The sequence below is a fragment of the Apus apus genome, chromosome 1 (genome assembly GCF_020740795.1).
Source record: "Apus apus isolate bApuApu2 chromosome 1, bApuApu2.pri.cur, whole genome shotgun sequence".
Lineage (NCBI taxonomy): Eukaryota > Metazoa > Chordata > Aves > Apodiformes > Apodidae > Apus > Apus apus.
In genome coordinates, this window is record NC_067282.1 from 108,255,883 (window position 1) to 108,281,769 (window position 25,887).

Here is a 25,887-nt window from a genome sequence, read left to right on the forward strand (position 1 = left end):
ATATTGAAGTAGGAAAAGATCCTGACATGCAAATGAGAATATGTTTCTGTTCACTTTTTCCCATGTACAGAAAAAAACCCTCTATCAGTTGCAGCAGGATATTTATTTGAAGAGGTCAAATAACCATTCCAATTCAGGAGTCATCAGATGTTAGTTAAGCCACTACTTCATCCCACCTGCAACATTAATACAAAATGCATGGAAAAAAAGTTGTCATTAAACAAAACCATTTTATTAGTGGTCTGAGCCACAGTTCATGCATTTCAGTCATGTCAGATTTCTCATGTTGTGGACATATAAAAACTCGTTAATTCCTTTTATTTAATTCACAAGCAGAGAAACTAACTCAGCAATTAATAACTCCAAGAGAAGTGTCACAGTCCATTGAGTTTTGTGCTCAGAGAGCGGATACAGGAATGTAGAGTGCAATGGGATTTACTAGATTTTTTAGGCTTAAGAGAAAGACCACACGAGCAGAAATAAAATGGAGAAAATGTTACAATTAAGACATTAAAGATGTCCAACTGGCAGTAAGAAAAGTATAATAATTCTAGGAGGATAACTTAAGATTTAAAGATCAGCCCATGCACTACTTCAAAAGAGCCAAAAAACTTACAGTGAATAATTTTCAATAATTTTTGCTTTCAAAAAAAATTAGCAAGTTTTAAAAAAACTTGAGTGGTGACTCCAATTTAAAAAAACATTCAGAAATCTTCCTCTTCAAAACAACATATCAAGGAAAAATGAACAAGTGCTTTTGATTATATGCTCAAAGATTAAATTATCGAAAATTATTATTTTTAAGTCTACTCAGAACATCATGATTGGAAGACAAAGTACTTGACAGCAAATATGCAGAAGGACATTTGTTTGCTTGGATGTAAAGACCACTATAGTGAAGTTTTTCTGACAGTGTCTGGAGATGTGACACAAACAGAAGTGCTTTGTTTATCAAAGTCTGCTCTCTGAAAAGAGATAAGCCAAGATTCAGCTGTTGCCATCTTTAAAATAAATGCATACACACATAGGTTATTTATATGATTTCTCCTTATCTTCCCCTGGAAAGTGCACATAGATAACTATATCCTCTTTCTTATTTATTGCAATAAGAACTTTTTTGTAATCTTCCTGCTGGTATATTACTAATAATGTGGCAAATTGTTCTGATGCCAGAAGTGTCCATTTCATTACACTAGTTTCACATACAATACAATCCTTTCAGCTCCATCTCACCCCTGCTCTCCTCCCTTTATGTGACTGAACTTCCTCACTGTATCTCAGAGCAGGAACACTTCCTTGCTCAGGCCCATCCTTTCAACCCCATATACTTTGAAGATCTGTTGGTCTTCCTAACAAACAAGAACATATAACCACTTTTCCCCGAGTTATCTTCCTCACATCCTTACTTTCTTCTGCTTATGCATTAAAACAGATATGCCCAGACTTTTCAGAATCCAGCAACCATGGGCTCAATAGTTGAAAATATTCTGTGAAAGCACATACAGCAGCATCTCTGCAATATCTGTCTCTGAAATACTTTAATGCTTTGCAAACAACATTTGTGACCTTTCCACTCTTAGAAAGAGCACAGTGGAAAAATGGTGGCTTTCAGGCCCATTCTACAATATGGAACAGGAAAAAAATCCTATGATCAGGATCCTATTTCTCTAAAAGAACTGCAGCACCATAAACAATCTCAGCAATATGAACACTTTTGGAATAATGCTGCTGTCATTGTGAATCTGGAGACTTCAGCATCCTTATCTTCCATTAAACTTTCTATTTGATGCCAGGAGGGGGAACTGAACTAGAGACATCTGCATGAGGCAGAGCAGTTGTAGTGACTTTATGTGGGCTCCATTTCTCTTATTTTTTTAAAGGCTTTCATTTTACTGTAGAAGCAAAAAATGAGAACAGGAATAACTTTGAATTAACAATAATAGTATTTGAATGGAATAATGACATAAAGTTTACTACAGTCTATTTTGATTTCCTCTATTTTGATTTTCCATTTCTGAAGTTAAGGCATACAGAGCGAGTATACTTCCTGTATTTAAACATGAAGAGTTTAAAAATCACTGATAGTTTACCTACCCTTTTTTCATCCACGTGAACTGAAAATGCTTTGCTACTCCTTCTGCTTCTTACTGTTCCGACTGTTCACCTAGGTAGCAATGTCTGACTAAGCCCACAAGCCAGCTTTGAAAAACTAAGTGCAAAAGTGAAAAACTAAGTGTAAGACAGTGCTGAAATCATTCTGAATATGTTACTAGTCACAACAGAGCACTTCTTCCTTTCCAGCTTAAGAAAATAATTCAGAATGAACAAGCCTTATGGTATTATTTGTACCTGTAAATTAGGGGGTTTCGCTTAGTGATATTGAAAATTACATTGTTTTTTGACTCCATACTAACTGTGCAACAGTTCCTAATTTAGAAAGAGAACAAAGAACTACAGAATTTCACTTTGTGTAGTGCAAAAACTAAGAACCTGGCACTGTGTCACAATATAAACATGTTAAACTGCATCATCATAACAGACCTTACATTTCAAAGTGAATGGAAGTGTTTGTTTGGGGGACACATGCTACTGTTAATAACAGGACTAAAGACCCACAACTATGTAATTCAGATATTTCTGGATGGTATAACTGACAGCTAACTTCACCACTCACTGAAACAAAGCATCATGTATGCCAACCAGGTTAATTTTTGATTCGTACAGGGAAAAGATGGACCAGCAACAGTATACAATGATTACAGTAGATCACAAATAAAACATGACGGAACAATGCTGTTGCAAATGTCATAAACACCACACTGGTATGAGTACGTAGAAGCATAGTCTGCAAAACATGATAATTAATCCTTCTGGTTCTCTGATAGATTTGACTTACTGAGGGTCTTAAAAAAAAAAAACAAATAAGCAGAGAAGTGGAAAACTCTCCCCTTTTTCCTAAAAAAAACTAGGTTTGTAGTTGAAAGACTTAGGTGATAGCATACAGGCTTAAAATATGTAAAACTCTAAGAAAAAGAAAATATTCTATCAAGCATTGTGCATGGAATACGCTTCAGAAAGCAAAATTCATCTTAGATACAAGAAGCTCTTTATAGCAAGTACAGCAAAGCACCAGCATAAACTGGCTGTAAAACCTGAAAAGTTGCAGAACCTGGACCACCAGAGGTTTTTCTAATTCAACCTATTTTTTTAAAGTAGGCTTTGGTATTGACCCTCTTGAAGAGAAAGGGAGCAGCTCGAATGTATTTTAGAACTCTCACTGATTTCACAATTATTATTTTACATTTCGTTTCAATAAACAGTATGGACCTTCAATATCAATAACCAACCAAACAAAATTTGTTCAGTAATTAAGGTTCTGTATTTTGAAGATGCCAGTAGAGAAAATGAGTGAATCAGTAGCAAAACCTCAAGGTTCTGAATGAGACAAGACACAAATTCTTTCAAACTACAGTGGAAAATACGTATCCAGTCACTGAAACAAATCCTTCTTTTTATAGAAGAATACTCCGAGTAACAACCTAAAGCTTCTATTAAGAATAAACAGAATCTACAAGAAAGAACAACTACTGGTCTTTAAAAACTAAGGAAAAATGGCATTAGAAGGTAGAATTACCTGTAGTCCATGCAGTTCAAACTCTGAAAAACAATATCCCAAAACAATGCAAAAAGCCTCCCCATACCATAACTGAAACAACAGTAAATACGTCATTTAGTCACAAAAAAAGGACTGAAGATGCCAAACATGTACAAAACTTAAACTTTGCCACCATTTTTGATAAAAGCAATGATGCAGATCCCAGGTCAAGGACAAAATGCATTGTGAATGATGGCATGGAAATGAAGTTTTTTTGGCTTCAAAGGGAAAATAAACATGACCTTCACGTAACAAAGGGAAGTCCACTAAATTTCCATGTCAAAACTACAAAAAAATTGGAATATGAAAGCTATTTTGATCGTACAGTTTTAAATTAAATCAAATCAGTAACATACCTTACTAGAAAAGAGAACACTGCTATCTATAAAATAAAAAGATGACCCAAACAGCCACAGGCAATTATCCTCAGGTTTTGCATGTATTTCAGAGCAAGAAAGATGACTTTGTCCCAAAAGATATCTGAAAAATGAGATAAGATCATTTATAGGTTTATCAGACTCAACTAGTTAGTCTCTTTTAAGAAAACCAGTAACTAATACATCTAACTCAGCTGGCCTTAACATCTGCTGCAGCACCAAGATGGAAATCACTTGGCTAGCTGAAGAAGATCATACAGTAACTTTCAAACAGCTAAGAAAAAGATAAAAAATGTACCACGCTGAAAGGTAATCTGCCCAAGAGAACAGAAGGCCCTAGGACAGTTCTTAAAATTCCTTTAGAATTACTTCAGAAACTAATTTTATTGAACTTGCTCTAGTTAGTGGTGAGGTTCCAAGAAACATCTTCTGACTAAGGCAGAAGGTAGGAAACTGAATGCAGAAGAATTATCCTGTTTTTCAGAGATAATTCATTAACCTTGAAGTCTAAAATTACAAATTAACTTAAGCAGTCCAAAATGAATGAAATAAATAAAATTAAAGTAAAACAAAATTCTATGAACCTGGGATATAAATTCATGGTTCCAAAATTAGAGGAGGAAATAAACAAGATTTCTATCATGGCTTAACTACAAGTTTATGATATGATACAGCTATGAACAGGGTATAGGTAAGTCAAGAAAGCATCAACAGAGGTACTTCTGGCAAATGTACAGATCCATCTGAAATACCACAGTTTCTTATATTCAAAGATTAATTCAGCCTAAAAAAGACCACACAGAAATGTGCTAAGAGGAAAGATCATGCAGCAGAGACAAATTCTTCCCAAAGAAAGCTAGGAGTGTCTCTGCCTTAGCTGAAAACAAAACAGAGATGTTACCACTGTTTCCAAAAGTATCAGTGGAGAACATAAGGCCAGGGAAATAAGTAAACATTTAGTGAATGAACATAAACTAGTTATAAACAAGTTGAATGGGAAAATTACAGAGAATTTTCAGCTACTATGGAATGAAGGTCTGAAACACATCTTGAACAGCAGCAAAAAGAACCACCCATAGGTTTCAAAATGAAGTGCTGCACACAACATAATTTGGTTTCAGCTAGCAGTAGCTTCCACCATATAACATTCCCTCAGTACCTCTACAAAGTTGTATTAGACTGAGATAGCCGTACATCATAAACTTCTTTGGATGTACAGTCATGCTGAAGTGCAAGCATAAGAGTGAGTTCACCGTCTTAGAGGGATCACGAATGGAAACGAGAACTTCTAAACGAAGAATCGTAAGTACAACAGGCCAAAACCAGACTGTTTGCTTATTTGAGCATTTCTTAGCTAAAAGGTTACGCTATTTTGATTTTCATGTAAGGCTTCTGAAATTAACACTTAGGAAGACAAGAGTTTTTAGTCTCTTTCATCACCCAGCAACCTCCCTGGTGACGCAGGTGGGGAAGACTGTCACAGCAGAGCAACCCTCAGAACAGTAGTCTCTAGAGGTAGCACCTGCTCTTCCAGGCATCACCAGAACCACATAGAGGATACAGTGGAAGTGCTCTCTGTGGGTAATGCACTTCGATGGTAGGACCCAAACATGGCTTTATTCAGAGTTCTAAGTCAGCCAAGCATTAACACACCTTCAGAAATACTCTTCCATCAGCCTGAAATCACTTTGCTGCACAAAACCCATAGATCCATTACAGCTTAGAAATACTTTAGTTCAGAAATGTCATGGTAGCTGGAAGAAAAAAATCATCTTCCTAACATTAGCTTAACCTGTATACTTAACAGAGCTTTGTAGATTATTAGTTCTACAGCTTTTCTTGTGTCATTATTTTCTCCCTGAATAAAGGTGTCTTCAATACTAATAGCTGAACATGTTTTAACTGACTTTTCATTTAGATATTGTGTACATATTTTAATTAATCTATTTACTGAAGCTAATGTGCCTTCTCTAATGGTGTAAAACGCAAGAAAAGCACTTTTTCCAAAGAGCATTTGCTTCAGAGGAGACATATAATATATTCTTAAAGTGGTTAACTCCAAAAGAACACATTCCTCTCACAGAGGATTCCTAAAATGATACTTTCATGTTGTTTTACATTACAGCCTTGTAGTTCAGACTTGAAGAGTAAAAATGCGCAGGTCTACTTTCTAGCATGTAAGTTGCTATTAAATTGTAGTTAATTAATCAAAAATTTAAACTTACCTTTATCCTCTTCAGTAATCACTTTCTCTATGGCATAATCCACATCAAAAATGTAGCGGTAAAAGCAGAGCTGAGTGTACAGAGCCTTATCAGAATACTGTAAAGTAAGAAGACAGCAATTAAAAACCAACTGAAAAGTGAATTTCTTGCACCCATTTGTAAGTCCACTATCAAAAGGTGATTATTTCTGTTGTTTTCTAACAGTTTATATGTTCTGTTCACATCAGCTTTTGGAACTATTATTATTATGCTGCAAAATCTCTTTATTACATCTCTACATTTTCTCACAATCTACACCAAGCATTTGTATAATTAATATTTAACTTACCATTCTTACAGAAACATAACTTGCATTTACCCATTCTTACAGATATGTGGGATCACAATGATGCTTTGGCAACAAAATGAAAGTCATGAGAATGCTGGGACAAAGGAATAACTTTAGTGCTTTAGTATATTGTACAATGTAACGGTATCAAAAAGGAAAAGAATTAATATCTATTTTTTATGAATACAGGTGTTTGGCTGTATTCCCTCCCTTCCCAGCTATGGTTACATGAACTGTGAAAATGTAATTCAAATAAGAACAGGTGCATATATACCTTTACAGCTTGCTCTACACACCTGTGAAGGCTACTGTATGCTAGCAATCACACATTTAGTGCAAAAATCTGCAGGTGTGTACATGTGGACTATGATATTCAATTCAATGCTCTGAATGTCAGTGTTGTCTAGCCCCTGTGCTATTACTGTAGTTCAAAAGTACATGCCTGTATGCATTTGTATCACCAGTCAATGCACTGAATGATTGTGCAAATAGGTGAGAGATGCATCTTGCCCATGCTACAGCTAAAGCCCTTCAAGTTAATCTTCTTGAACTCCTGTTCAATAAAACCACATTTCAGTCCCTGCTGTTTGAGATATTGGAGTTCAAATATTGGCCAACAACAGTTTGAAGAGTTGTGCAGTACAAAAACTGGAATTAAGAATGAGGTAATCATAACAGCTTCAAACACAGTGTCCATTTTAATACATTCAGGACACATGTAGATATGTAAGAACTCCTGAGGATATTCTTGATGAGCTATAACACCAACAAAGAATATTGTCAGACCAACATAAAACTGTGACTCAGGATACCACAAAGAAAGATACTGAAAATGCAGTGGAACAGCAACTAATAGGTTACCTCTTCTTTACTGGACTTCTGCTTTAACTTCAGCTTTTCAATCTTTTACCCAATGAAGACAAATTTTGTTACTAATTTTCGCTGATTTTACACTTACACTGACAAGTACCTGTAACTACAAAGCAACTCATATTGAGATGCTTGACAACTATTACTATTGCTTAGTTATTTTTTATATATTTTAACAGTATATTTTTTCACTTCACGAGAACCTATTTTAAAAAAAGACACACAGAAGCTTATTTTATTCCTTATTAGCTATTCTATGATATGCATCATCATTATACTATTATACACCAGTTATTTTTAGTAAATCCTGATTACTGCTTCCTGAAGAAGAAAAAAGGAGGACGACAGCGATTAAGTTATTTGTTTAGTTTTTTAGATTCAGCTGTAATTGCTGGTACACATCTCCCTGACTGCACACATGAAGCAGGTTGAATAGAACACTGAAATTACCTCCTTCATAATAGTTTGTTTTGATAATGTATTGTGTGTCGAGATGATGAGAAACAGTTGCTGTCAATTTGATTAGCCATTATATTTTTATGTTAATTGCCATTATTGGGTCCATTCTGTTTAGTGTCACCATAGAAGCCATACAATGTTAGCATAAATAACAAATTGGAGTAAATTAGGAAGATATATTTTTGCCAATTCATTTTAATTGCCCCTCAGTCCTTCCGTCGGTTAACGCAGCTGTTGACCCATAATAAGCGCTAGGTCAATATAGCTGCTTGTCAATTCAGAAATGCAAAGTGCTGTGTTGCTGGTAATGGATATACAACAACCTTTGCCAGCCAACTGAAGCAAACGAATGACAACCCACATGAAAGAATAAAGCATCAGCTATAGAGTTTAGTGACCTGATATTAGTAGGCAGGCTAATTGAAAGTCACTGCTTAAATGGATAAAGAAAATACAAAAATCAGTATGTAAAAATGTACACATGCGCACACAGAGATACATACATACACACACCTTTTTTTTTTTTTACTGATAATATGCTACTATCTCCTTCCGTTTTGCTTCCTGCCACATCTTACAATTAGTAACTGGTGGAAAACAAAAGGTTTTAAAGATCTTCATGCAATTAAGTATGAACATTATGGCATACTTATGAAATTAAGGAAGAGGTACCTTACATCTAAATAGAATTTAGAAATTACTTTATAATAATTTCTTATATTTCCTTAATCTCTGATAACCTGTAGGTTTAAAAAGACAAAACGGCTCAATCACTCAAACTTCAAACCCAAGTAATATTTTACTTTTAATGGTGTTGGGGTTTTTTTGTGTGTAAAGGAAACCTGACAGTCCTAACATTATGGTAAGAACTTGGGCTAAATTTGTAACCTCATTTATTTCTTCCCATGAAAGACTGAATGGTGAGTACTTGAAAAATAAAACTATTTTGAAGCTCTTATTTGTTCTATGATGTTTGACTTTTTTATTTCATTAAGAATGGACTTCAGCAGGTAAGTTTTCTTCTCTGACACCTTCCATTCATGGAAAGAACACTTTGCTCTTTTCATACAATCAAACATTTATTTTTTTTTCCTAAATTGCATTCAAAACAGTAAGAAACAGATGAAAGAACCAAAGATATATAAATAGCATTCAACAAAGCTATTCAACCCTTTGACAGAAAAATTAAGCTTTTAATAGAAAAACAACAGATGTAATTTAAAAATCAGTTGTGCTTGGCCAACAAAGTATTAAAGAAACCTAGGTTTAATACAGTTGCAGAACTGTTTCCTGTAGCATCAGGAGGCCAACTGCAAATTTCCAACCTGCCTTCCTAGGAAGAATTTAAGATTAAACATATTACATCATAAGAAACTGATGGTGTCTTCTTAACAGAGCTGGTGAATTATGAACACTGGAAAAGCAAATATCCCCATGACTAAGCAAAAAACTAGTGTACAAAATACTCAGTCGTGAAAATAAAATAACACTTAATAGGGCATGTATTAGAAAATGAGACTTCACAGACACAACACATTTTTATTTCTAGAGTCCCTCAATGTCAGCTGTGCCTCCACACATGCCTAAGTCCATCATGGCTTGACTGCAATTACTAGAATCATAGAATCATAGAATCCTAGGGGTTGGAAGGGACCTCGAAAGATCATCTAGTCCAACCCCCCCGCCAGAGCAGGGTCACCTAGAGTACATCACACAGGAAGGTGTCCAGGTGGGTTTTGAATGTCTCCAGAGAAGGAGACTCCACAACCTCTCTGGGCAGCCTGTTCCAGTGCTCTGTCACTCTCACAGTAAAAAAATTTTTTCTAATATTCACCTTAAACCTCCTATGCTCCAGTTTGTATCCATTACTCCTTGTCCTATCACTGGTCATCACCGAAAAAAGCTTAACTCCATCTTCTTGACACTCACCCTTTACGTATTTGTAAACATTGATGAGGTCACCCCTCAGTCTCCTTTTCTCCAAACTAAAGAGACCCAGCTCCCTCAGCCTTTCCTCATAAGGGAGATGTTCCACTCCCTTCACCATCTTTGTGGCTCTGCGCTGGACTCTTTCAAGCACTTCCCTGTCCTTCCTGAACTGAGGGGCCCAGAACTGGACACAATACTCCAGATGCGGCCTCACCAATGCAGAATAGAGGGGGAGGAAAACCTCTCTTGACCTACTAACCACACCCTTTCTAATGCACCTCAGGATGCCATTGGCCTTCTTAGCCACAAGGGCACATTGCTGGCTCATGGTCATCCTCCTGTCCACCAGGACCCCCAGATCCCTTTCACCCACATTGCTCTCCAGCAGGTCAGCCCCCAACCTGTACTGGTGCATGGCATTTTTCTTCCCCAAATGCAAAACTCTACACTTGCCCTTGTTAAACTTCATCAGGTTTTTCCCCGCCCAAGTCTCCAGCCTGTCTAAGTCTCTCTGAATGGCAGCACAGCCTTCTGGTGTGTCAGCCACTCCTCCCAGCTTGGTGTTGTCAGCAAACTTGCTGAGGGTACATTCTGTACCCTCATCCAGGTCGTTGATGAAGATGTTGAACAACACCGGTCCCAGTACCGACTCCTGAGGGACTCCACTAGCCACAGGCCTCCAACTAGATTCTGCCCCATTGACTACAACTCTCTGACTTCTTCCTTTCAACCAGTTCTTGATCCACCTCACTGCCTGATCATCAAACCCATACTTGATCAACTTATCTACAAGGATGCTGTGGGAGACGGTGTCAAATGCTTTACTGAAATCAAGATAGACCACATCCACCGCTCTACCATCATCTATCCACCTAGTAATTTCCTCATAGAAGGCTATGAGGTTAGTCAAACATGACTTACCCTTGGTAAAACCATGTTGACTGCTCTTGGTGACCCCCATCTCCTTGATATGTCTAGAGATAGTGCCAAGGACAAGTTGTTCCATCACCTTTCCAGGGATGGAGGTGAGGCTGACCGGTCTATAGTTACCCGGGTCCTCCTTCTTGCCCTTCTTGTAGACTGGAGTGACATTTGCTATCCTCAGTCCTCAGGACTAGCTGTCCTGGTTTAAGCCAGGATGAAGCCAATTTTCCTTTTTACTGTTTTTTTTTTTTTTTTCCTTCAGTGAGCTTTCTTTTAACTAGCAACATTCTGTTCTAGCTAGAGCTGATAAGACAGTGGAATGTTTTTCTAACTGCTGGGGCTTCAAGGTCGCACTTTCACTCTGCCGCCTCAGACACTGCCGGGAGATCTGTGACCCCCCCGTAGGAGGCTGAGTTAGACAGACAGCAAAACTGGCCAGAGATATTCCATTCCATATATCTACGTAAGCTCAGAGGAAGGTCAGAGATCACAGAAGACAACTTCCTTCCTGCTTCTTCTTCCCTTCTCTTCCATCTATGGCCGGTGCCTGGGGAGGACTCCGTCCATCCAGCACTGTCGACCCTTAGGCTCGAGCTCTCCTGACCCTCATCACTCTCCGCTTTCTCCAGCAGCAGCTCCGGGATTTCTCGGGACTGTTCCAGCTCAGGGGAGTGTGGTGGGAGTTGCTGGGGGTGGGGAGAGGTGAGAGGCTCTTGCACATACCTGAACAAATCTGTATATAATTGTATATATTTTCTTATATTATTAGTGTTTAATTAAAGCTGTGTAGTTTAGTTTTCAATCCAGCCAAGTCTCTCTCTTTTTCTCTCTCTCCTTCCCTACCAGTGACACTAGCTTAGTATTTGTCTACTACAACTGCTGGCTGGGCTGGAGGGTAGTAATCCAGGAAGTTCCTGGAGTGCATTGTTGACAACTTCCTCCTCCAAATGGTAGAGAAACCAAGAAGAAAAGGTGCTATGCTGGACCATAGTCTCATCAACAGAGATGGCCTGGTTGATGATGTAAAACTTAAAGGGAGACTAGCCTGTAGAGACCATGACATGGTCAAATTCAGGATCCTTAGGGCAGCAAGGAAGGAGCAAAGCAAGCTCACTATCCTCCATTTCAAGAGAGCAGATTTTGGTCAAGTATCTGCTTGGCAGGGTGCTGCAGGACAAAGCCCTGGAGGGAAAAGGAGCCCCGGGAAGCTGATCCATATTCAAGGATCACTTCCTCCATGGCCAGGAGCTACGTGTCCCAACAAAGAGGAAGGCAGTCAGGAGAGCCATGAAGCCTGTATGGATGAGCAAGGAGCTTCTGGACACAGCTGAATGTAAAAACAAGGTATAGAGAGAGTGGAAGCAGGGCCAGGTGTCCTGGTGGGAGTGCAGACAAGTTGTCAGAGAAGCAAAGGATCAGTTAAGGAAGGCCAAAGTACAGATAGAACCTGGCCAGGGATGTTAAGAAAAGCAAGAAAGGTTTCTACAGGTATGTCAACAATAAGAGGAAGAAGAGGCAAAATGTGGGTCCACTTCAGAAAGAAACTGGAGACCTGGCCATGCAGGACATAGAGAAGGCTGAGGTACTCAATGACTACTTTGCCTCAGTCTTCACTGGCAAAGGCTCTGGTCACACCATCCAAGTTAAAGAAGGCAAAGGCACGGACTGTGAAAAGGAATATCTCCCCACTGTGGGAGAAGAGCAGGTTCATGACCATCTGAAGGACCTGAAGGTGTACAAGTCCAGGGGACCTGATTGGATTCATCCACAGCTCCTGAAGGAAGTGGCCAATGAAGCTGCAAAGTTTCTGTCCATCATATTTGAAAAGTCTTGGCAGTTTGGCAAAATTCCCACTGACTGAAAAAGGAGAACATAACTCCCATTTTCAATAAGGGAAAAAGGAAAACCCAAAAAACTACAGACCAGTCACCTCTGTACCCAGCAAGATTATGGAGCAGATCCTCACGAAGGCTCTGCTAGGACACGTGGAAAACAAAGGGGTGATTGGCGACAGTCAACATGGCTTCACCAAGGGCAAATCCTGCCTGACTAATTTGGTGGCCTTCTACAATGGGGACATGGCATCAGTAGACAAAGGCAGAACAACTGTCATCTAGCTGGACCTGTACAAAGCTTTTGACATGTCCTGCATGACATCCTATCAAAACTGGAATGGTATGGATTTGATGGACGGACCACTCATTGGGTAAGGAACAGGCTGGATGGTCACACTCAAAAGTGGTGATTAATGGCTCAATGTCCAGATGGAGACCCGTGAAGAGTGGTGTTTCCCAATGGTTAGTACTTGGATTGGTGCTATTTAACATCCTTCTTGGCGACATGGACAGTGGCATTGAGTATACCCTCAGCAAGTTTGCCAACAACACCAAAGTGTGTGGTGAGACTGACATGCTGGAGGAAAGGGATGGCATCCAGAGGGACTTTGAGAGGCTTGAGAAGTGGGCTTGTGCAAACTGCATGAAGTTCAACCAGGCCAAGTACAAGATTCTGCACCTGGGTCAGAGCAATCCCAAGCCCCCATCATAAGAAGGACATTGAACTCATGGAGAGAGTCCAGAGGAGGGCCACAAAGGTGATCAGAGGGCTGCAGCACCTGTCCTACAAGGACAAGCTGAGAGAGTCAGGGCTGTTCAGGCTAGAGAAGGCTCTGAGGGGACCTTACAGCAGCTTTTCAGTACCTGAAGGGGCCTACAGGAAAGCTGGGGAGGGACTTTTTACAAGGGCACGTAGTGAGAGGACAAGAGATAACAGATCAAAACTGGAAGAGGGAAGATTTAGGTTAGACATTAGGAGGAAATTCTTCACTCTGAGGGTGGCGGGACACTGGAACAGGTTGCCTGGGGAAGATGTGGAAGCCCCATCCCTGAAAGCATTCAAGGCCAGGTTGGATGGGGCTCTGAGCAACCTGATCTAGTGGGAGGTGTCCCTGCCCATGCAGGAGGGTTGGAACTACATGACTTTCAGGTCCCTCCCAACTAAAACCATTCTATGATTCTGTTATTGCTTCTCCCGTCTCACAAATGCGACAAACATCAACTCAAAAGCCCCCTTGTGCACCCACTCTACCTCTCTCTGGCCCAATCAACTGTGATGCAATTTTTCCACATCAAAGTGAAATTTCAAGTAGAGAATGGTCCTGCTCTCACACTCTGTAACAGTGTAGGCAGTGAGTAGGGAATTCTTCCAGAAGCAGCCACAACTTTGTAACCCTTATGGCAAGAACAGAAAATTTAACTTGGTTTTATTAATCTCACGCAGAAAGCATGGAAAAATTGCCAGTGTCCACCTTTCCTTCTCCTTTTTAGAACTGTCAAAGCTCAACTCTCAGAAAGGAAGAGGACCTGGGAAGATTTAGCTATCGGTAAGCATCTTACTATCCTAAACACAGTACTTGAGGAGAGCTTAATATGTGCTACCTCTCATTAACTATTCTGCTGCGAAAGAAAGGTTGGTGGTAGCTGTACAGTTGAGTATCTTGAGCAACAATCTGGATGAAGGGATCAAGTACACCCTCCTTAAGTCTGCAGATGACACCAACTTGGGCTAGAGCATTGGTCTGCCTGATGGTAGGAAAGCTCTGCAGAGGGACCTGGACAGGCTGAATCATGACCAGTTTTATGAAGTTTAACAAGGCCAAGCGTTAGGTCCTGCACTTGGGTCACAGCAACTCCATGCAACGCTACAGGCTTGGGGAAAAGTGGCTGGAAAGCCACCCAGAGAAAAACAGACATTGGGGTGTTGGTTGACAGCCAGGTGAATATGAGTCAGCAATATGCCCAAGTGGCTGAGAAGGCCAACAGCATCCTGGCTTGTATCAGAAACAGTGGGCGCAGCAGGACTACGGAAGAGATTGTCCCGCTGTACTGGGCACTGCTGAGGCCACACCTTGAATACTCTGTTCAGTTTTGGGCCCCTCACTACAGGAAGGACAGCAAGGTGCTGGAGTGTGTCCAAAGAAGGGTAATGAAGCTGGTGAAGGGTCTGGAGCACAAGCCTTACAAGGAGCAGCTGAGGCAATTGAAGTTGTTTTAGTCTGATAAAAAGGAGTCTGAAGGGAGACTTCACCGCTCTCTACAACTACCTGAAAAGAGGTTGTAGTGAGGTAGAGTTGGTCTCTTCTCTCTAGTAACAAGCGACAGGACAAGAGTAAACAGCCTCAAGTTGTGCCAGGGGAGTTTGGATTGGATATTAGAAGAAAATTTTTTATTGAAAGGGTTATTAAATACTGGAACAGGCTGCCCATGGTGGTGGTTGAATCACAGTCCCTGGAGCTGTTTAAAAGATGTGTAGATGTGGCACTTTGGGACACGGGTTAAGTGAATTGCTGTATTAACCAAATTAACATGTGATGGTCAATGCTTTTTAGATTACTCTTACTCCTCTACAGTAGGTTGAGGTCTTTTATTCAGTTTTTGGCATCTCCCAAATTCCTATATTTCTCTATAGTCCTACGACACTCATGATCCTTTAAATCTTTTTTGCGTTCTCACTTTTTTCTGCCCTTTCGCTTTCTTACGCACATGACTCTCTCCCACTTCCTTAAGCCCTCTCTGGGCTTTTGCGTTCTCTTTACTTAAGTGAATTAAGTGTAATTTATTCTTTTCCATGGTGTCACCTATGGTTTTATGGATGATGAACACAACAAGAAATAAAATTTAAAACAAACAAACAAACCAACCAAACAAAAATACCAACAGAAAAAACCTCCTCTTTCTAGTTTGCTAACTCTATTAGAGTGCTTTGCAAAGAACATAATTTCTACAGGCTACAGAAGTTATTTGTATTACTTCAATTAATTATAATACAAAACACTGGCACCACTTCATTAATCAGCTGCTTGAGAGAGTTACTTTTGTGAAAAGCCTTTTTGGTAACTTGATTAGAAAGAACAGTGGCTCTCAGTACTGTGATAAGATTCAGTATGTCCATCAAACAAATCCTTTAGAACTAGTTGTTAATACTTTAAAAACAGGAAAGAAAGAAGAGGAAATAGAAAAGAAGTGTCTTGGCAGAAAAATGTGTCTCAGACTCTTTCAAGGCTTAGATGTAACACAGCAAAGCATACAGGAAATACTTCACTGCTTTGAGAGGCATTTCCTCCCCTCCCCCCCTTAAAAAGATGCAGTAATTAAAACCTAATTATTATCTTCATTTTAAACAAAACCTAAAGTGAATACCAATTAATAACAACATACTAATGAGCATCTGCTGTGATGAAATTGAATATGAATGTGCTGCAAATTTCGGGTAATTTATTTTTTCGGGGAAGTGCCACTGGTCTCAATTTACTGCTGGAAGATTGTATAGACTGTAAACATTTTCCATCCTGCATCTTACGTGCAGCAATTTCTATTTTCAAAAAGAGGGCATAGCTCAGCTTTGTGGATGTTTATATATCCAAAAGCTATCCATGCTACAATGATTTCAAGGCAATAAACTGAAGTGTGAGACCGCATTTTACACACCTCACATATTCTTTTGTAAAACCAGGGCAGTTACACTGCACCATGTCCACACAGGCCCTATTCAGCATTAGATTTTGAAGGCAGACACTTCTGCATGAAAAGAGCTCACAAAGTGTGAATTAATGTTACGCTAAATACTCACAGTTTGTGTACTCCCTGCCTCATGCCAATGCTTAATACTGGAGTATGGTCTTCTCATGCGTCACAAAAACTAGTTAAAACACAGTGCTGGTCTGTGTCAAATAGGCCGAAATAAACTGTGCATCCAAAATAACTACTTCATGTAAAACAAAAAAGATGAAATAAACTGTATGCTTTGGCGTACAATCACACCCAATTCCATTAAAATCATGAGAAGGTTGGTCACCATCTTTCCTGACAGCAGTACCGGTTATAAACTGAATCAGGAGGTGTGGGTGGGTGTGTGGTTTTCTTCTTAACCCTCCAAACTGTCCACTCCCCCAATCAATATTTCAGTGATTATGACACACAGAGTCTATTTAAGAAGTAAAAGGAAACTGAAACAGATATGGTAGGATTTGGAGATGATTACATTTTCCCTAATACTCCTGTTAATACAGACTGTATGATGAAATAAGAGGTTCTTCCATATACATGCAGGGGTCAATATATTAAAAAAAAAGCACAGCAGAAGACTGGATATTCTTTTAGATTATGAGATTTATTTTTTTAAACCCATTAAGTAACTGAAATGATAAGTCGTTTTGCTGGCTTAAGTCCTGTTTACCAACTCTGGGCTGCAATGCCAGCAGAAGAAGAGAAAAGTGGGTGAGGAACTGGGTGAAGAACAGATTACACCATCTGCTGACAAGGGACAATGGACTGAATCAAGGGGCTAACAGAATACGTCCAGGGTGGATCATGACAATTTTATTACTAAGCATTTTCATTAAGAAACTCTGGAGAAAATCTAGCTGGCTATTAACAAGATTTAGGAGGTATGAACACAGAAAATAGAAAATTAAGGAAATTTAAAAAGCAAAACATTTCTGGCCATAACAAATATGCTGAATTAATTATCTAGAACTGAGGAGAGTCCCAAGCTGGAACTGTTTTGCTTTGAGGATTCAGAGGATAATGCCTCAAGGCACACAACACAGACACAAGATGAACATTAAGTGCCAGCACACCAAGAAGCACTTACCTGTAGAGGTGTGGAGAAACAGAAGATGAAGCCACTGAATCACTAATGCTGGTGGATCACCTCTACTTAGAGCTGGCATTGTAAGTAGACATGAAATAAACCCAGTTCCTCTTCCTTGGAGATAAGTTGCTTTTTAAACAAAAAGACTATCATCTGTGCTTAACAAACCGTTTCTCAACCTCTCTCCTATTCCTGGTGTTGTGTGTGCTCTGCTGCTCATCTGAGCAGGTGCTAAACCAAACTTAACTCACTAATCCAGAAAAGATTTCTTATCTCTTTTCTAATCTGAAAAAAAAATTAACCCCCAACATCTAATTGCCTTCCCTGTGCATTCAACAGCTGGCACAAGGTGAAACAGCAAACTGTACGGTAGCTCGTGAATAAGCTGATGTAGCTACTGCATTTCAGCAGTCTCAAGCTCGGCCCCAACAGACCTTGAACCAACAGCATCCTCACATACATAATGAGCACGCAATACACTACTGACTTCAAGCTGGAACACAGCCCTCAGGTTGTTTTAAAGCCTCTGACCCCATGAAAGGTACAAAATGGCCAATGACTAGTCCATGCATACCAGCACCTGTAACCTTGGGTTTCTGGTCAGAGGCTACTTCACACTGGTAATGACAGAGCAATACAAGGCAAAAGGTACAAGATTTGTTTTTATCTTGAAATAATTCAAGATTTTGCACTCTAAATCCAATGAACCAAACATTCTAAAAATTTAATCTCATCTGTAATCTGTCCCATGGATCTGGAGAGACTCTAGAGTATTCATGCTCTCCCTCTGAAAGCAGTATCACTGCGTAACTGAAAAATCTGCAGGCTAACCTGTCTGAAGCCTGAAGATTCATCCTACACTGATGTACTTTGGGACAGGGACTGTACAAAAATTCTCAAAAATATCATCTATAGCAGAAAGGTTTAGATTTGAGGGTTTTTACATCAAAGCAAACAAATGAGTGTTCTGGGACAGCTGATGAAAGGCAGATATCACTCTGGAACCAGGCTCACCTAGCAGCACATATCAGCAAAACTACAAGATTTTATCTGCCCAAATGCATCGAACGTTACTCTGGAGAAGCACCAGCATGATCCCAAAATCAACTGTATTTTAAGAGCCTTCGATGAACAATATTTGCACACTTCAAATAAATTGCTTCTTGAAATAAGCAGCATATAGGTATGCTCCTAAAACATATCCTCTCCTTGATGTACAAAAGAATCTAACTAAAAAATAATAATCTATATTTACATTTTTAAGGAAAACTCAAGCAATTTCAAAGCAAGTAATTAATTTCTGGAATTACCTGACTGACCCTTGACAATCTGGGGTAAGAAGCAGTTAACAGAAAAGACTAGGTGAAACATGAAAATCGAAAACCACCTCTGTAAAGCAGAGCTGTCATTCTGCTCTGGAGATAAAGGACCATGGCCAAGTATTCTCCATCTACCTTAAGTGTTACAGAACAAGCTGATACAGCTCCAGAGCTCCGTTTCATTGTAGAGAACTGATGGATTTATGCGTCAAATGAAGAGCACTCAGGGCAGTTACCTACAGGACACCTGCTTATTTCAAAAATCAAAAATAAGCACACACACAGGAACTCTCATCACTGAACAGAATTCTTTTGCCTTTTAAGTGATTTCATGTATTTCCATAAAAAATCTAAAATTATGATTTTCTTTATAACAAACAAGAACTGAACCGTAAATATCCAGGAAACTTACCTTACAAAAAGTTGTGTTACTGAAATTGAAAGAAAGAATTAGGACTCTGTGCAGCTCAAATCTGCATGCAAGACCTTTGCCCTTACTCAGCAAGAACTGCTCCTCATGAAGAATGCAAGCCATATCCTATTTCTCAGGACCCAGATTTCTCAGAGCTAGAAACCAAATAAATCAGGTGGGGCCCAACCAAGAAGATTATATGAAATCACCTTACTAGGAGTGAATTCTGCCTGCAGTGGAAAAATTTGCATAAGGTAGCTCCAGACCAAAACCAGATACCAATCATCTATCAGCTGCAGCCTTATTTCATGGCAAAGAGAGGCCATTACTAAAAGCCTGAGGCTACTAGAGGTCTCCTAGAGGCCTCTGAAGGCTAACCTTAAGTCTGCATTTTTACCATTTCATGCAATCTGATGAAATGTTCAAGAATGGTTATGTGTTGCCAAGGATGAGCAAAAGGTTATTACTCATTATCTTATATGAGGCACATTTTGGGTCTTCTGTCTGCTTGCAAAAATAAGAGGATACCACTTCTGATGTTCAGGTGCAGGATGCTATTGATAACAATGGAAAAAGCTGATGGAACAAGTCCTGTTCTCACAGTCTACACTGTAGTAGAGGTAACAAGTCTCAATTTGGAAGCAAGATACTTCGGTTTACATAAATTAATTCAGGTCTGTATTTACAACCTTGATTTTTATTTATTTTTTTTATAAGTAAAACTTTTTCTCACTGATACACTCTACGCAAACATTTGGCACTTGTGAGCTATCCAGAAGCATACACTGTAAAAGTGCAATCTGTGTAAGCAATGTGACTGACACATATTTACTTAAATTACAATTTTGTTAAGAAATGGGTAACATTGCATTTGTTTTTTGCAAAATAATTTATTAATATTTGTGAACATCTTTTTTTAACTGAATCTTGATTATCATTCAACAAGTACAACTATAGCACTTAAAACTGTTTTATCCATAAATAAGCAACACTATAAATAGGCTAGAAACACAAGCAAATAAGCTTAAACACATTTTAGGTGTAAAAGCTTGCATGTGAAAACAAACAAACAAAAATAATTTACAGAGAGGGAACTAAACATACTACTTCAGATCACCACATTCCTGTTTCTCAAGACTTCAGGACTCACTCCCTCATCTCCAGGTTTTAGCAAAAGAGCAGTAAGTATGAAAAGCTATGCTTCTGCCTTCAACTCCTAGTTTGTCAATTTTTAAATGAGTATTACCTGAGCTCAAGTAGTTGAATTATCTGAAGCAAGGAATTTACCTGATGCAGTGGACACTAATGTGCCCAAAGCAAATTTGGCATTTCAGTAAATTCTAAATGTCTTGGAGTTCATGTTCCTTCTCGTTGATACTGACTTTTCTTAAAAGTTAAGACACTAAAGAAACTAGGCTGAGATATGAAAATACTTCAGGCACTCATCATGCACAATGAAACATTTTACTGTTAGATCATCAGAATTTTAAGAGACTGACTGAAGTCCCCATCTCTATGGTACCAACAATATAAACAAGCAACTCAAACTATGCAAGATTACTTTTTCAGGCAAACAGACTTTGAATACAGTTTGTTTAACTTGCTTAGTCTGGAGCCATAATGTACACAGGTGACTTGTCTGTTAAGTAAGATCTTTCTTCCTCTGTTTTGGTTAGACAAACTGTTCCCAACAGGTTAGAGTAGCACCTATCTATCTGTAGCAGATTATATGAGCAGCTTTATTAATGCAAGTCTTGATCTCATTTACCCTGAAGCAGCTTTCTCAGACTTTTAATAGAATGGCTCCTTATTAAATGCTAAGGAGAAGTCATGTTACGCAGATGACAAAGTAAAGGAGAGCATCTTTTCTGTGGGCAGCACTGAAATGTTACGATTAGTTGTGCACAAAGGTACATCTCAATGACTTATACAGCAACTTTATCTACTACTGTAGGGTTGAATTCAATGGCGGCACTTTAGGTACCAGAAACAACTCCAATAGCTTGTTACGCTGCCACCTGCTCCTTCCACAAATAGCCAGTGGTATGCAGGATTTAACCCCTTATGCTTTCCTTCCTGGGGAAAAAAAAAAAAAAGGTTCTTTTAAATCTCCTTCTCTAGAACTCAAAATGGAATCATTAGCACCAAAAGTGGCACTGGCATCACTGTGTACATTAATTTTGATGCCATCTTCTTTACATGTATCTCTGGCATTGTCTACCAGCATTCTGGGTGACACAGGTTTCACCAGACAATGCATGTTTAAAACAGATTGTTATTTATGTCAATTTTGCCAACGGCTTTGGAAAAAGAAAAAAGAAAAAAAAAGAAGAAGCTATTCTGTCCTGCATCATTCAATTGGCAAGCCCAAACAGGAAGAAAGACACCCTGAGATTATCCACAAAGAAAAGGAATTAGTCCACCTAAGAACAGGGAAAGATTAAAAGCCTGAGGTTTTGATTTTGCCACCTGCACTGATGAGTGAAGTCAGCAGTGGCTGTGTATATTTCAGAAGAAAAAGCATAGGTCAAACACACCTCTTACCACCCTCCAGTAAATTTCCTTCAGGAAGTGCTGAATAAAGTTCAGAAAAAAATATACAACAGTCTGGAGGATTGCTCCTAAGATTCTCAAAAGCTTCAAAAATTGTTCCAACAAGCTATGTCTCAGCTACTGATGCAACTCAGTAACACATGAAAAGGTAAACATATTTAACCAATTAAAAAATTATCCTCCAATAACATGATGTGAATTATATAAATCACCGATTCATTTTAATGGGACACCCCAGAACATGCAACTAAACTGTAATTGATTTAACAGTTGTAACAGACAGCTCTGTAGCTCATTAATAACTGTAATCTATATAGTCCTTTTGTTGCCGTAGTTCATTTTTTCTAGTATGGATACAAGGGACTATGTGTTATCTTTGACAGGTGCTTCCCATGTCATAGAATCACAGAATGTTTTAGGTTGGAAGGGACCTTAAAGACCATCTAGTTCCAACCCCCCTGCAGGGGCAGGGACACGTCCCACTCAAAGCCCCATCCAACCTGGCCCTGAACAGTTCCAGGGATGGGGAATCCACAACTTCCCTGGGAAAAAGGAAAACTAGAAATGCCTATCACCATGATTTATCGTCACTAGACCCTCATATAAGCAGCAGAACTTCCTATACATAGTTCAGTAATGTTAATGATTCTTTGTGTAATAATCACAGCTCTGGAAATTATCAACTGGCAACATGGCCTGGGGTGGGGACGTAGCAGAAGAGGGAAGCTGCCATTTTAACCTGCTTATTATTTGAATGATGCCTCCTTCTTTCTCATGATGCCTCCTTCTTTCTCATGACTGCAAGGTGTCTAAGCTGATTATTACTGAGTTATCGTCACACAGATTAAACTATCAGGTTATTAATAAAATTCTTCTTTCCACTGTCAGTTATCCTAACCACAGATACTTATACAAAGACCCAAAAAATAAATTTTAACCAAAACATACGAAGAATAGATACTTCCAAGCAAGGCATCCCCACCAAATGAAAAATACTTATCTTAAAACTGTTTTTTTTTAAAAAAACATAACCCTGGTATTTTTAAGAAGATGGACTGCCTTAAATAATACTCTTCAATGGATTAAATCTTAATCTTTCCATACTGAAAGAGACTGGTGACAAACAATATCTGATTTCTGCAGTAAGCTCAGAAGCAGTGCCTATGTGACAGCAAGCTGCCAGGAAAACCATGATACTACTTTACCATGTTTCCAAGTAAATTCTGGAGGGTAAGCTGGAAGAGGAATAAGGCATAGTTATTAATAGCATGAGTACCTCCAAGTGCAAAGGATATTTTGCCTCTAGGACAAAAGAAAAGCAGCTGGTTGTCACAGGAAGACATGGAACACCCCAGTGAAAAACCTCCCTTAACACTGACATGCTGTTCAGAGCACCATTTTTTTCATTTCATGGATCTAATAAACTTCTTTTTAAAATAATTTTCTCTCTTTTGTCTCAGAGTAGCAGTTCAGCTAGAATTAGTGACATCTGAAATTGAATTTCAACCAGATGGTTCCTGGTCATGGTGCAATGCTTGTAAAAACAGCTGATCAAACTGGAAGGTCAGATAACTGTGGCATTGCTCTCAAAAACACTAGTTTCCATTCAAAAAGGTGAACTTCACCAGATAGAACACTCTTAAAAGAAGGATCTGAAGTCTACTAAAATTCTAGTCAAAAGAAAAAACTGTAGATTTTGTCCTATATTGCCAACACTAGCATTAGGATAAATACGACCACTGTTTACCTACACATTTGTAAAAAGTAGCCCAATCACAACAGAATGCACGGTTATTTTCTAGTAACTTTAAAAATTAATTGCAAATGCTCACTTGTCCTCCTCCAAATAACCTATCTGTGCTCATAACTTCTGCTAACTGAATTTCATTCTCTTCCTGAGGAATCACATTGATCTTCATCAGATATCAAACAGATCCACCTGGAAACTGCCCCATAATGTTCTCTACATCAAGCCTCTTATTTGATACACAACTTTAGATGACAGCCAAATCTACCTCACAATGGAATGAGGCAGAAGCTAGGTTTCTGTAACCAAAAAAGGCAGCTAAGCAGACTGCCTGCCATTGGTATCTAGGTTTAGAGAAATTCAAAACTGATCCAACAAAATAAAACCACTCATAGGCATGATGCTGGCTCTCCTTGGAGGTCCTCATTCCCAAAGCTACAGCTGATGCTGTAGCAAGGACCCACTAGCGATCTGGCATTACTGCCATTGCAGTACTCCAGTAAAAAGCAAGCCTTTGGAACAACAGTGGATTAAGAGATACCGGTTATCAGATTTCTAAAAATGTAAAAAAAATATAAGCAGTTTTGGCCATTCCACCCTAGACTGCATCTCCAACCCTCCCCCTATTAAAAAGAAGTTCCTTACGTAGACTGCATAAAAAACTTGAAGGAAGCTAAACCTAATAAATCTTACAGGGAACATAAATAATGAATAATTAAGACATTTAATTTGTTAAGCTAGTAAAGTTGTATTCTGGGATTTAAAAGACAGCAAACACAAGCAACCTGAAATTTAGGACCAAGGGAAGGATATACGTACAATAAAATGTCAATCATGTAGTCTTAAATAAGTAAGATGGGAAAAAATAATTACCTTATCCTTTAACATATCATGCAGCACCTCAATGCCCAAATTGCAGGGAATAAAAAGATGAACAAGGAAGAGGACATTCCATCTGAGTAGAGAAAGAAGAGACTGTCCAGAGCAGCTGCTCTCAGAGGATCTAGTAATAATATTCAGAAAAAGTAACAGGAAAAATGTAGCACTCAAAAGTTTCTCAACTAGGAAAAGCTGGATTGGTGAATTAGCTATCTTTATAAGCTAGACAGGACAACAACAGCACCTAATGAAATGTAGTTACTGCAAAACAATGTCAATAAAAACTGTTACTGTTTTATACTCTTGTAAGCTTTTTCTTAAGAATCTATGATATTAATATTGTTATGCTTAAACCTGAAATAATTAAAAAGCTTATTCCAATTCTGAACAGTAAGACAGCTGATTTCCACAAGTATGGCAACTGTGACACACAAGCCTGTTCACGTAGAGGCCAGGTCCACAACACACATCAATGTAGCTGAAAGTGCGCCTGAATCAAAGGCTACAAAGCGAATTATTCAGAAATACTACTGTTTGCCTCCACAAGGAAACTCTTTAGGTTTTTCATCTTCCTGATGAATCCACAACTCCTGCTAGTAAGGCTGCAAACATGTCAAGTTCAATACAGCCAAATACAGCCAGTTGGGAAAGTTTAGTATTTCCCTTATTCTTACAGCATTTACAAAGTACATGATTCCTCATTGTCTTTTTATTACAAACTTTATTTTTTTTTTATTCAACAAATGCATATATCCCAGTCAAATTTATCTTCACTCCACTGTGTAAGTCTGCAATAGAAATTGTCCGTTGAATGCATGTAATCTTTAATACATTATTTCTTCGTAAGGCTTCAATATTATTTTATCTATGTTAGGTCATCAATAACTTTTTGTAAGGTGTTGCACTGAACGTATTCAGTCAAGAACTGTCGATTCTCCTGTTAATTTTTACACAAGTACAAGGAAACACTACAAGTTCAAAAGTAATCTTTTTGCAAAAAAAATTGGAGGAGGTGTGGTTTGAAAAAAAACCAAAAACTTGTGTAGGCAACAATGAAATAACGTTGTACACATAACAGTGATAACCACAAGAGCTATCTCAAGAAGAAAATGCATTTTTATCATAGCTAGCTCATTGTCTGGATTTTCTATATATGTCTGCAATTGGGATTAGGAATGAGGCTGAAAGCTGACTGGAAGAGACAAATTAGGTTAGATAACAACCACCTTGTGTGGCAGCAGGAAAGCAGCCAAACCTCATACTACTTATTATTCGAGCCAATAGGGTGTTTTGTTAGGTCAGGATTTCTGAGTGGTTTTCAGCAAGGGAAAGAGTGCACTAGCCTTCCCATCCTTGGCATACAGTACTCCTCTATACAACATGCTAGATGGAACCTCTGAGCTGTATTAACAAGATCACCCAGGCAAAAATCTAGCCAGCAGGATTAGAGAATTAATGAACGATAAAATAAAACTCTGAGAAAATGGCACAATTTTCTTATCCATTTGAAAGTACTTTCGCCGTTTCTGATACCTGTATATTAAGAAGCCTGGCATTCA

The 25,887-nt window shown here is 38.7% G+C and overlaps 1 protein-coding gene across 4 annotated transcripts in view; it reads right to left on the minus strand.

The window, feature by feature from the left end:
- POLA1 (DNA polymerase alpha 1, catalytic subunit) overlaps positions 1 to 25,887 on the minus strand; it is a 202,625-nt gene that overhangs the window by 37,165 nt on the left and 139,573 nt on the right. For 2 of the 4 annotated variants that reach the window (XM_051608243.1, XM_051608242.1), the window contains exon 36: positions 6,258 to 6,354. In XM_051608243.1, the coding sequence (XP_051464203.1) occupies positions 6,258 to 6,354 (97 nt within the window). Of the gene's footprint in view, positions 1 to 4,011; positions 4,136 to 6,257; positions 6,355 to 24,322; positions 24,453 to 25,887 lie in introns of those variants that run through there. The other 2 variants (XM_051608244.1, XR_007888390.1) reach the window with 2 other exon arrangements.